Source organism: Nicotiana tabacum, chromosome 11, assembly GCF_000715075.1.
Source record: "Nicotiana tabacum cultivar K326 chromosome 11, ASM71507v2, whole genome shotgun sequence".
In the NCBI taxonomy this organism is placed as follows: Eukaryota; Viridiplantae; Streptophyta; class Magnoliopsida; order Solanales; family Solanaceae; genus Nicotiana; species Nicotiana tabacum.
In genome coordinates, this window is record NC_134090.1 from 117433728 (window position 1) to 117446655 (window position 12928).

Sequence of the window (12928 nt, forward strand, 5' to 3'; positions counted from 1 at the left end):
ATACAATATAGGGGTTAATAGTGTGGAATAAAACAATATAAATAAGTGCAACAATAAGAAATAACATAGAATTGATAGAACAACAACTAGAACAGAGACAAACAAGCCATGGAAAGAAATATAGCTTGACACAGAGATAACAACCGGGGCACCTTCCAAGATACTGTCCTGTAGTCCCAATTAAAACTGTCTAGTGGATCTCCTGGGATACCGTCCCGTAGTCCATCATATATATGTCCGAAGGATCTCCCGGGATCCCATCCCGTAGTCCAACTATCAATGTGCAGGAATCTACCGAAATCCCAATCCGTAGTCCCAAATATAAATACCTAGTATTGGGAAAATCTATCGGGTGCATTCCCGTAGTTTCATATAACTGTGCAGGGGGATCTACCGGTAATCTAACCCATAGTCCCAAAGTAAATGTTCAGGGGGATCTACGGGAATCTAACATGTAGTCCCAAAGTAAACAGACAAGGGTGAACTACCGGAATCCCATATTTGTAGTCCCAAAATAAATACATAGCAGCAGCAGGAAGATAAACAAAAATGACAAAATTTCATATCAAGGAAATAAGTGATTCTAGCCTAGCATGCTACACATAATTCAAGTAAGGCAGGTTGAATCAAATAAAGCAATTAAGTCATTTAGACATGCTTTCCTAAGCTAACAACAGGCTTAATAATGCAAGAAATAGAAACAGGAAAGGAAACATACTAGTAATTACTTAAGAAAATCGAATTTCCAACAATTAGAACAAGTACGCACTCGTCACCTCACGTACAAGGCATTTCAATTACCAAATATACCAATCCTAAGGGGAAGGTACCCCACACAAAGTTAGACAAGCCACTTACCTCGAACCGGCTCAAAATCAACACAACACCACGTCTTTGCCACGAGTATTCGACTCCAAATGGCCCAAATCTATTCAATTCAATTGCATAATATAAATAACACTTCAAGTAACTGATTCTACAATTATATTCTAATCTAATACGCGAAATTATGTAAAAATGACCAAAATGCCCCTCGGGCCCACGTCTCGGAATTGTGTAAAATGTATAGTTTCAGAATCCTTACACTCTCACGAGTCAACCATACAAAAATTATTCAAATCCGATGTCAAATCCCCAATCAAAACTCAATTTCTTAGCCTAAGAACTTTTTCCAATTTTCATACAAATTCCGAAATTAAAAAGTGAATTCATGTTTAGATTAATAGGTTACAAGCAAAAATAAGTTAAGAATCATTACCCAATCGATACCTCTGAAAATCCCTCAAAATCTTGCTCAAATCCGAGCTCCCAAGCTTATGTTTTGATAAAAATGGCTAAACCCTTGATTTTGAAATCTTATATCTGCCCAGAAAATTCCTTCTTCGCGAACGCGGTCAAAGCCTCGAGTTCGCAAAGCACAAAATAACTTTGACCAATTTTCCTTCTTCGCGAATGCGACCGTCACTCCGCGAACGCGATACCTTGCACAGACGAACATTCGCAAACGCGAAAGGCACCACACCAACGAGATGCACAAAACTCCACTGGGCCAATTCCTCTTCTGCGAACGCGAATCCCAATAGCGAACGCATAGCACAACCATCCAGCCTCTTCGCGAACGCCGAGGCCCTCTCGCGAACACGAAGGCCAAACTTTCCCCCAGTCCCAACTCCTCTTCGTGAATGCGAGAACCCCCTCGCAAACGCGAAGAAGGAAACCAGAACTGACTGCTGCAACATTTTCTACAATTTTCTAAGTTCCAAAAATGACCCGTTGAGCATCCGAAACACACCCGAGGCCCCCGGGACCTCAACTAAACCTGCAAACCAATCCTAAAACATCATTCAAACTTGTTCCAACCTTCGGAACGCTCAAAACAACATCAAAACACCTATTTTTCATCGGATTCAAGCTTAAAAATTCCAAAACTCTAAAAATACACTTTTGATCAAAAAATCTATCAAACCTCATCCGAATGAGCTGAAATTTTGCACACACATTCCAAATGACATGACAAAACTACTGCAACTCTTGGAATTCCATTCCGACCCTCAAATTAAAATATCACTATTGAACCGAAAACTTTAAAAACTTAACTTTCGGCATTTCAAGTCTAAATTAGCTACGAACCTCCAAAACACACTCCGAACATGCTCCTAACCTCGAAATCACCCAACAGAGCTAACGAAACCATCAGATTTCCATTCTGAGGCCGTCTTCATACTATTCTGACTTTGGTCAACTTTCCAACACTTAAACTCTCATTTAGGGACTAAGTGTCCCCAAACTCTCCGAAACTCAAAACCGAACTTCCCGGCAAATCGAAATAGTAGAAATAAACTTGGGGAAAGCAGTTAATAGGGGATCAGGGCATTAATTCTTAAAACGACCGGCCTGGTAGTCACAGAAAATCACTTTTACATGTCCCTATACAGATAAGTCACCTAAAGGCTATATATATATAGAGCTTTGCTAGGCAGGACTAAGCCATGTATATATAGATGACCACATATGCTCAGATGACACCAGTATCCAAGACTTTTATGTTATTTTCCCAGAAATGCATAATGTATTTTACTGAGATTGGTAATATCTAAATAAAGTAACTAAATACTAAGAGTATGAAAAATAGAAAATGTTATTAGCTCAAACGTCTCGAAGATACCCTGACAGCATGTGCCTAGAGGAGCAATTTGTAAACATGATGATAATCTTTAAGGATGAAATAGAAATCAGCTTCAGGGTCCATATTTCAAAAAGACTACGGATTTGTGAATTGAATATTTGTGGTTTTTTCATTTGATTGCCAATTAGCTTAACTTCTCAGTCCCATCACCACCTTTGAACAATTTACCAACACATATAAGGCTGATCGTTTCAAGGTGTGATCCTATTGCAACTTTTCTTGTTCCTTTTTTTTTCCAGATATTCTTAATAAACACTACAAAAGTAGGAAGCAAAGCCAATTAAAAAAGGGGAACACAATAATAGAGAAAGCCTTACCAGAAATATTGATATTGATAGAAGATGAAATCAAAGAGAGAAATCGAGAGTTAACGGAGAAAATACAGAGGTCAAGAACAATTTTGATATTTATGGAGAATTGAAGGAGTGAATAGTCAGCAGTTGTTATGCATTGTTAGTTCACTGCCGGCGTAGTCGCCATATTCTAGTGTACGTGTAGGTCAGCAAAATTCTGCCATAAGATTTCAGATCACAATAGACATATCCCGTTCTTCAAATTATGATTGGGAAAGTATACTCAGGCGTAACTGGACCACGAGTGCCCTCGAGGCTTACGAACCAACTATAATCTCAACTTTATCTCGCAACTTTCAATACAATTGTATATTCTGAAAGTATACATAGATGATACTAAGAGAGATTTGATAGTTTGAGGCATGATCCAAAGAGTAACTGAGGTCATTAAAGAACGCTAACTTCACTCATCTCTATTCTATGACCTTAGAATGAATCAGTATATATATTATGTGAGATATGTTAGAGTATAATAAAAGGAAAGGTAAAAAAAGAAACCTACTCTTTTCAACATCTGCTTTGGATTGCTCTCCTTTCTCAAACCTCTGACAAATCTTCCAGACTGATGTCCTAGAATATACCACCTTTTGTCATTTGTGAATGAGCTTTCTAGAAAAAGGAAAAAGAATTATAATTAAGCATGTGTAGGAGGAACAAACCTCCTTAGTACTGAAAATGTATTCTAAAAGGCAGGAAAATGATGTGATATTTCACCATTCTTAGATGATATTCTAACCCCTTTGGCTACTTCAGTAGCGCTAAGAAACACATTGGTCAGAATAAGAAGACATATAACATGATAAACTTCCAAATTCATTGCTAAAGTCTTAAATAGTACACATAGTGAATGTAAGTTGACTAAACAGTGGCAAGTAGAATAACTGAAGGCAGATACATGGAAGGATATTAAATCACCTATCTTTTTCTAGCCAAATACCTCTTAAAGGATCCATGAGTTGAAGTCGAATTCTGTTGGCTAGGCTCTCCCATAATTGATGGCTTCTCATCATTAATTCCTTTTATCAGTAGCTAATGATTTGTGTGCCTTCCATATGTATCCTTGACATAGAACTCGTTGAAATGCCAATGATAATGTAAATTAAAATCCACAATCAATAAGTCAAGACACTATAAATCTAACCGATCAAATTGAATGGACAATCAATATCCAATTCGAAAGTATCCAGCTCCAAAATTTCACAGGCTATGTAACCGTTTCGTAGAAGAGCCAAGATTATGTGCAAAACTATCAATATAAGAAGCAAGAAGTTCACCGCACAACAAAGAATTATCAACATGATTTGTATCAACTTTTTGTGATTCTCCATCCAAACATGTGGGGTACTCCATTTCACACTTAACTTTAGCATCCGAAGACTGCCCTGATTCTTTGGCAACTTCCACTTCCTAAACAACAAAATAAAAATTAATGTATGGAAAATGTAGCAAAATGCACACAGGTAGATATAATTACTTGGAAGTATGTTCACGAGTCTAATACTTGCAATTTTGTAAATCAAAATAAAGTAGTCAGAAGAGTTTAACTGTAATTTAATCAAAACGTATAACGTAGTAGTTTGATATGTTCTGCTCGCTTTATTCCAGGTATATGACATGTCTTTATCTTGTAAAATTTTGGAATGCAAATGCAATTCCTAATTAATAAGCACAAAAAAGAAAGCAGAAGTTAGTCACAGTAAAAATAAAATTGGTAAGTATTTTGATACATATACATATAGTCGGCGATGTTGCTTTTAAGAGACAGTAAACCCTCCTCCTTTGTTTGGAATTGGGTCCGGTTGGGTTACAGTATAAATGGAGTTCCTTTTGGTTCTTCACATAAGAATCAGCTGTAATAGTTAAGCAAGAATCAACCTTATAGAAAAAGAAATGTTAAAGCAACCATCAAGTTTTTCAAGTATGTCACCAAGCAAGTATCTAAATGATATGAATACATCAGCTATAATACTTTTTTTTATTTTCTGTTAGTGAGCTTTAAATTTTTTTTCACATGCAGTAGTTATGTTCTAAATTATTGGCATGAAAGAACCTAATAGTATTGATGCAAGAAAATGCATCTGGATTATCAAATAATATTGAAGCAAGAAAAAGAAAGTAAGATAGATGGACAAAATAAGACAGAGATGGAGCAGATTATACATGCCATAGAAACAGTAAAATCAAATAGATACAACATCGAGCTATTTATTGCGCATTAAAAAGAACGATAAAAGTTTAGCATGGATTTGCAAGAACAGAAGTTAACCTTTTGTTATTACATAGTAAAGGTGCAAAAAATATGTTTCAACAAGAATCGTTAAATGAATAATAAGCATACAGGTAATGGTAAAAATACCTCTGTAACAACATCAGAGTAATTCCCGGGACGATGTCAAACCTCAAGCCAACTTGTCATGAATTATATGAGCACATTACAAGAATAAAACTTGGGGCCATCCAGTGGAACTATTTATGGAAAATCTTTTTGAATGATTTCATTATACACTATATTGTAAGTTGAATGATCATCATCGCTATCTGTTGTGGCTGATCAAATTAACAGTTTTACACAATTGGAACCTTTTGCTCTTGATAGCACTATGTAGAGCTGACCGTGGGAAAAAACAGGTTCGCGTAAATAAACTCCCACGAAGTCCAATGTTTGACCTTCAGCTTTATTTATTGTCATAGAAAAATATAATCTCACAGGAAATTGTGTGCTTTTGAAAGGAATATGCAATTTTTCATCTGCTGATGATAAAAATAGTATTTTGGGAATAAATACATGCGTATTCTTAAAGTCCCCAATGGAAATTTTAGCACTTGTAACATGTTTTCGAAGATCACAACATATAAGTCGTGTACCATTGCATAAACCTTCACATGGATTTAAATTTCGTAACAACATAACAGGACAATTCTTTTTCAAGGTCAATTTATGGGGAGGCAAACCAGCAGGATGTAAAGTATGCAAAAGATCTTCATATTAACTTTGATCGTTTGCTTCAATAGTCTCATCAAATGCAACATATGTTTTAGGATCACCAAAAAATTGAGCTATGAGCAAATCATTTATTTCATCAACAAAGTCATTTTTGGTTGTCAGAATTACACGCGAAGTTATAGAAGATGCATCGAAAAAACATGTATGTAGATCTGGATAAGTAACTCTAAACAACAGATCTAATGATTGATTTTCAGAAATGAAAGGGATAACAAAATAATTAGGGATTTCAATTTTGTTATGGCTATTTTTTTTTCTTGTCCATTTCCAATTCTCATCAAATATTCACAAAAGGTAGGATCTGTCTTTGCATACATATTTTCTGGTAATCGTAGTTTTTCTAGTTGATTCCAAATTTCAGAATATAATAAGCTTTCTTGAATAAAATCTTCTTTTTTTCCTACTCCTAACAACCGAGAGAGTTTGTATAAAATCACCACCGAAAACGATCACTTTTCCTCCAAATAGAGCATTTGTATCCATTAGATCCTTCAAGAGAATATTAAAAGTTTCTATCACTTTCTTTTTTGCCATAGATACTTCATCCCAGACAATCAGTTTTGCATCACGTATTAAAGCTGCAAGTGCGCTTTGCTTACTAATGTTGCAAGAATATTTTTCATTGATATCAATAGGAAATTTAAAGCGGGAGTGAGCAGTTCATCCTCTTGGGATAATCGAAACTGCAACACCTGAACTTGCTGTTGCTAAAGCGACAAAACCTTTTGATCGTACAACAACTAATAAAGCACGATATGGAAAAGTTTTTCCAATTCCTCCAGGTCCGTCAACGAACAATGCTCCTGATTTGTTAGAAAATATCCTATCAAGAATGGTGTCATACGCTTTTCGTTGTTCAGTATTTAATTTTCTCTCTAAAAGCAAATCTTCTCTAACAATGATATTCTTTCAAACTGAGAGTCATTGGTTTCTCTGATAGCAGCTGAAAGTTTAATTTTCTCAGGAATAAGATTATATTTATTAATATCACGTCTCATAAAATGCAAAACATCATTAATATGATTTAAAGCCATAAAACGAATATCTTTAGCATTCATGTTAGGTAGAATCTTAAAATCTTCGGACATTGAATCTTCAAATTGTTTCCAAAGTTCTGCTAGATTAGAGGGATTACAGTACACTAATATTATTGCAAATAAACGCCTTAAACTCTATGGCATTTGATAATTTGTAGCTTCAGACATACATTCAACCAAGTTGTTATCACAGTGTAACAATCCTCTTTTTTCTGCAGCCTCTCTAAATGTATTATAATATTTGCCGTCAACTTTACATAAGTCCTGATATGATTTTGGTCCTCTAACATTCATTAACAATAATCTCAGATAATATCTTTCACCTTCTGTTGGATGACATGTTACAACACGTCCAATTACATTACCCTTTGTTCGACGTGTCCACATTTTTTCCTTAAATGACCATACAAAGTACTCAGGAAATTCTTTATATAATAATAACAATTGCATAGCATCTTTATTTGTTCTGTTCATAACAAAGAATTCAGTTAACATTGTTTTTCGAATCATTAGATTACTCAGTATTCTATCAACATTCTCAATACTTTTAAAAGAGACAAATTGTTGTCCTTCTAAATGTAACTGAAGGTGAAAAACACTTGGAGTCATTTCACTTATTGGAAAACGAAGTAATCGCCACGCAGCTTCTGGAGGCGAAACCCATCTAGCAGATTGATATTCTTTTATTTCATCTATGTCTATATCTGTATCACTAGCATGTATATGAAATGTAATTTTATCGTGTCCTTTGCAAATATATTTGTAAATATATTTCACTACCTTGATATCAGAACAAACTTCAACATTCATATGACAATTATACTTGCATAGCAAAAATGGATTATATGCAACTACCCAAGAATTATCGAGAAACTCACCTCTTGCTTCTACAGCTTCTCCGATTTCTCCTTCTGTATATTGGATATGAATTCTTCCCTTTTAATGTTTGTTCAGCAAAATCTTTTGGATACTTGAATTTGCAGTTATTATTTTTCATGCAAATATTTATAGGATTTACCTTTCCACAACGAACATGCATCATATGTTTAATAACAAGTAAATATAAATCGCGATCTTTTTTAGAATCAGGCAATTCTGCACAGACAAATTTATCATAAGATTCAGGAGTCAGTAATTTGTGTTCATCAGCAAGTATAATAAGGAAATGAGCATGTGGAAGACCGCATTTTTTAAATTCTATAGTATACATGAATCCAACAACTCTTCCAAAGATTTGTCTTTTTAAAATATCTATCTTTAATTCTTCTACCTTTGCTCTGAAAATTCTAATAACTAAATCAGGTCTGTTCTGTACCTCATCAGCTAGTAACAAATGTTCTTTTATTTCTGGCCAAGAAGGATTACAAGTCATTGTTATAAAGAAATCAGGTTTTCCAAAATATTGTATCAATGCGATAGCATCCATGTATCGTCGGCGCATGTCCCTTGGTCCCCCTATAAATGTAACAGGGAGGAACGTTTTCTTTCCAATTTTAGAGGCTTCTCTTTCACCAAATCTTAAAATATCAAGGAGTCTTTGCAAGAATTCAATTCTAAATAAATCTGGATTAAATGAGAAGAAGTCTAATCTTTGTGTTTCAAGTTTTATATATACATCTACTATAAACTGTTGGAATATTCTTCCACAATGTATCACTTCATTTGTTTCATTATCTCTTATTTGAAATTTGTAACAGTAATACTCTCGACAAGACACTGTATCTCTTTTTCGTTTTCCTTTTTGTAATGATTCGTCTTCCATATCAAGAAATCCATCAACTGAACATATGTTTGATATATTGGGCAACTATTCATGTTCACAGTAAGCTGTACGTTTCGTCACATTATTTGTTTGAATAATATTTTTGATTCTACAATGCCATCCATTTTCACCGAAGGGAAATAATAACGGATATTGCAATGGATCATAACATCTATAATAATAATGTACTAATTGAGCTCTATTACTGTGGGTATAAATTCAAATATGTGGTGCAAAAATGTCTGTAGGATTTTCTTCAAGCCATAATGCTGCAACCTCTGATGAGCTGGGTAAGTTATATGTCCGTTGATCTAAGGTTGAGTGACATTTAAGAGCAATATAGAAATCAGATAATTGGGGAACATTTAAGAGATATTTTAGGAAAATAGTGTGTGGATTTACTTTCAATATATCCATCAACTTTTTCATTATTGATTCATTAATTCTTGTCGAACAAGCCATCCTATTAGCTAGTTCATTATCATGATCATAGAAATACAACTGTAAATTCCTGGGTTTTTCATTCGAAGGAATTAAATCATCTATAAAATGATACATTTGCCCCTGGACTTTAAATGTGTAGATACCGCAATTTCTTCTCGCTAGCTCTTTTGTCATACTTTACACCAAGTGAAGTAAATGCAAACATGTTGTTGTACGTTCTAATATAAGTTCGAAAGTTTTCAGATTCTTCAGTATTTCCAAAGTATAACTCTGATAATTCAGGTGGCATTTTATGAGATGTCAACCTTATTGCACCACTATTACAGAAAAATCTCGGAGGTTCATATTCAAACCTCTTTGCACGACAGTATTGGTAGTGCGACACATTTTTTAGAGCAACATAGTCACTTCGTTGCTCTTTAGCAGCCAGACACACCTTTCTAGCCCGGCTATGAGATGAATATATAAGAAGTATCATTAAAAAAATGGACGAAGGCATACGTATGGTGGACATTATTATAATATAAAGTTTATGCAAACCTTTGATTGGAATAGCGTTCAAGGAAACAGGAGGTAGTTTAGATGTACCCGACGTGGGCCCTTATATAAAAATATTCACAGATTACAGTAATGTACAAACAATATGTTATTCTCAAAGAAAGTATAATCTAAAGGCAGGTTTACCTGTTTCACGAATGATAGGGGGATCCAATATAGACTTTTCTTTTTCTAGATTATCCATCACTGTAGTCGTGCAAGTTTGAAGACTGGCAGCTAGTAAATTGAATAGCCAAGACGTTTAAAAGCGTACAGTGAAGCCACAGTAGATGCAAAATAAAATGTAAAACATCATGTGGTATTTTTGTATTTTAGTTTATAGGCACATATAAGATAAGTAAGATATCATACTCAATCTCCAAGCAAAATTAAGAAGCATCCTTGTCCTAATAATATATAGTGGATAAACATGAGTACAACAATATAACCTTTTTAACGAAGAGAAAGATATGGTTACCTATTTCACAAATGATAGGGGTATCCAATATACCCTTTTCTTTTTTTAAATTATCACGCAATGTAGTCAGGAAAGCTTGATGTTTGGTACCTGGTAACACAACAGTGAAGGCGTTTAAAAGCGTACAGTGAAGCTTCAACAGGTGCTAAATAGAGTGCAATAGAGCACGTACTATTTGAGTATTTTAGCTTGTAGGCACATAAGATAAATAAGGTATTATACTAAGTTTCCAAGCAAAATACATAAGAACCATTGTATTAATAACATATGGTTTCTAAATATGAGTATAACAATCTAACCTTTTTCCGCAAGGGAAGGAGGTTCTCGTATGGTAAGAGCAGTTTGTTTTAGAAATCCTGTTTTGTCCCAAGATAATGTTGCCTGCTCTGGGACAACAACAATTAGACTTTCAAGAAGGCGGTGCTTTGAAAATTTTTGTCTTCTCATGCGTCGCGATAGCAACATCGCTTCCCTTATACGAGTAGATATTTGGCTCTGCGTATCACGCCGTTTGAGCTGCATTGCAACATTCTTTTTTTCTGTGTATGAGTACTTATTTGGTTATTTGGAATCCATCTGTTTATGGCAGCTCAATTTTCCTTTTCACCTATAAATATTTCCAGCAGAAGTTCTCATCAGATGTTTAAAAAAGACATAAATTATATTTTTAATATCACGGAATACAATATCTATTAAATATTCTATCTAGGAGACCAAAAAATGGTATACTGATCACTGAGGGCTCATGTCTTAGAGACATGTCATACATCACTGGCAAATAAATTGGCTTTATATTAATTTGTATATCCTTAAAAATCCTCATTAATAGTTTTGGTTATGAAATCATCCTAGTAAATCCACCAAAGCGTTCATTTCAACATCTTCTTTTCTTCTTCTTCTTCTTCTTCTTCTTCTTCTTCTTCTTATTATTATTATTATTATTATTATTATTATTATTATTATTATTATTATTATTATTATTATTATTATTATTATTATTAGTATAGTCATCATAAGTATATGTGTACTTTGCAATTGCACAAACAGGGTAAAAATATTGTTCTTAAATTTTTTATAGCTATTTGGAGCAAATAGAATAATCTGCTTAGCAGTGAATATATTTTTTTATCTAATCAATTACGTATAATGTTTGTGCAACCATTGTTCAGTGTGATCATCATACACATTGTATGATGCAAGTTACAATCTCACTGAAGACAAACTGTGGTAAATTAAATTCGACTTCGATGTATGAAAGCTCCAGAAACATTTGGACAAGAGAAATCAATGTTTCTGGATAGGTTCTTCACCACTAAACCTTATTTCACTAAGGTAATTCCATTGATCAGAATTAGCTTATTGATCTATCTTTTTGTTTTGAATGTATAGTGCCAACACTGTAGCAGATCTACTTGTTAAGCATGACATGACTTTAGCTCCTTGCGCAAGCCATCAACACTGTCATCCTCTACATTATGAAGAACCCCTTCTTTATGCTTTACTTATTTTCAATAATGACTGTTCCGAAACTTATATAGCCGGAACAGCCTCCGATGTAAAACCTCTACTACTTGTCTTTCTTAACTTTTAGCTAGCACATCTCTGCGTTAAAGAACTCACATAAGATAGATTTTGGATCAACACCTGAACACAAATTCCCAACGTTCTTGAAATATGATAATTTTTACAGCAACATTTCATATGAAAATTTGAAAGAATATCAAACCTTTAAAGCAAGAACTGAGTGAAACAAAACAAACTACTATTGAAAAGAGACAATGATAATCATCTATGAATGACAAAAAAGTATTTTCCATAATAAAGTTACAACGTTTATCAGCTTTAAAAAAACTTGCAAAAAGTGAAGATTATACTTTAGCCTTTGACAGACCCAGGTTGACATAGGAGAGACCAGATAATTGCTACAAAGTCTTCTTGCACTACATTTTTAATTATTTCGATCAAATAAAGCCACGTTAACTCTTTAATATTGAGGATACTATGCACCAACCAAAAAAAATATTGATGCCAGAAATCCATCAGAAGAAGAACATGAATAATACCAAGAGGCACTTTAGACTAGCTAATAGCGACTTTGAACAATTCGTTCAACTCTTTATCTTTGGCTATAGAATTATGTTAATGTTATGCCCTTTCATATTGAACCCAGCAAACAGATCTACATCTATAATTTTTTCTTTAATTCAGGAAAGAATTCAATTTGAGACTTTGCATTTATATAAGCAGGCAGGGGTTAATCCTTTTGCTGCTAATTCTTTATTCTAGCAGTCAGCTCTCTCTCTTCTAATTATGCTTTCATTTGCTATTTCTGTTTATTTTCTTAGTTGATTTAAAGTGTTGAGCATATATGTTGAAAAATTCTAAGTGCATAAAATAAGTATATGCATGTAACCTATAGGAAAGCGAGAATAATGTTTCATCAAAAATTAATTTTCTCCTATCTATGTTCTATATCAAGAATTTATGATACTACCATACCCAAATAACTATTTAGTAGCTTGTACTACTAAAACAACATCTTCTTCTACTCGTTCTAAACATCCTCTTCTACGTAAGTGAAATAACAAGACTTTGAGAATATCTATCGACTTTTACATATTCAGCAG

The 12928-nt window shown here is 34.0% G+C and overlaps 1 protein-coding gene across 1 annotated transcript; it reads right to left on the reverse strand.

Annotated features, from left to right (window-relative positions):
• Positions 1 to 4236: 4236 nt before the first annotated feature.
• On the reverse strand, positions 4237 to 10823 carry LOC107824485 (uncharacterized). The gene is made up of 11 exons (XM_075224376.1): positions 10601 to 10823; positions 10302 to 10391; positions 9971 to 10060; positions 9827 to 9886; positions 8099 to 8859; positions 7959 to 8016; positions 7251 to 7877; positions 6959 to 7184; positions 6736 to 6866; positions 6497 to 6621; positions 4237 to 4446 (listed from the first exon to the last, which is right to left on the reverse strand). The coding sequence occupies exons 1-11, from the start codon at positions 10821 to 10823 to the stop codon at positions 4237 to 4239; spliced, it is 2601 nt and encodes an 866-aa protein (XP_075080477.1).
• Positions 10824 to 12928: the final 2105 nt, after the last annotated feature.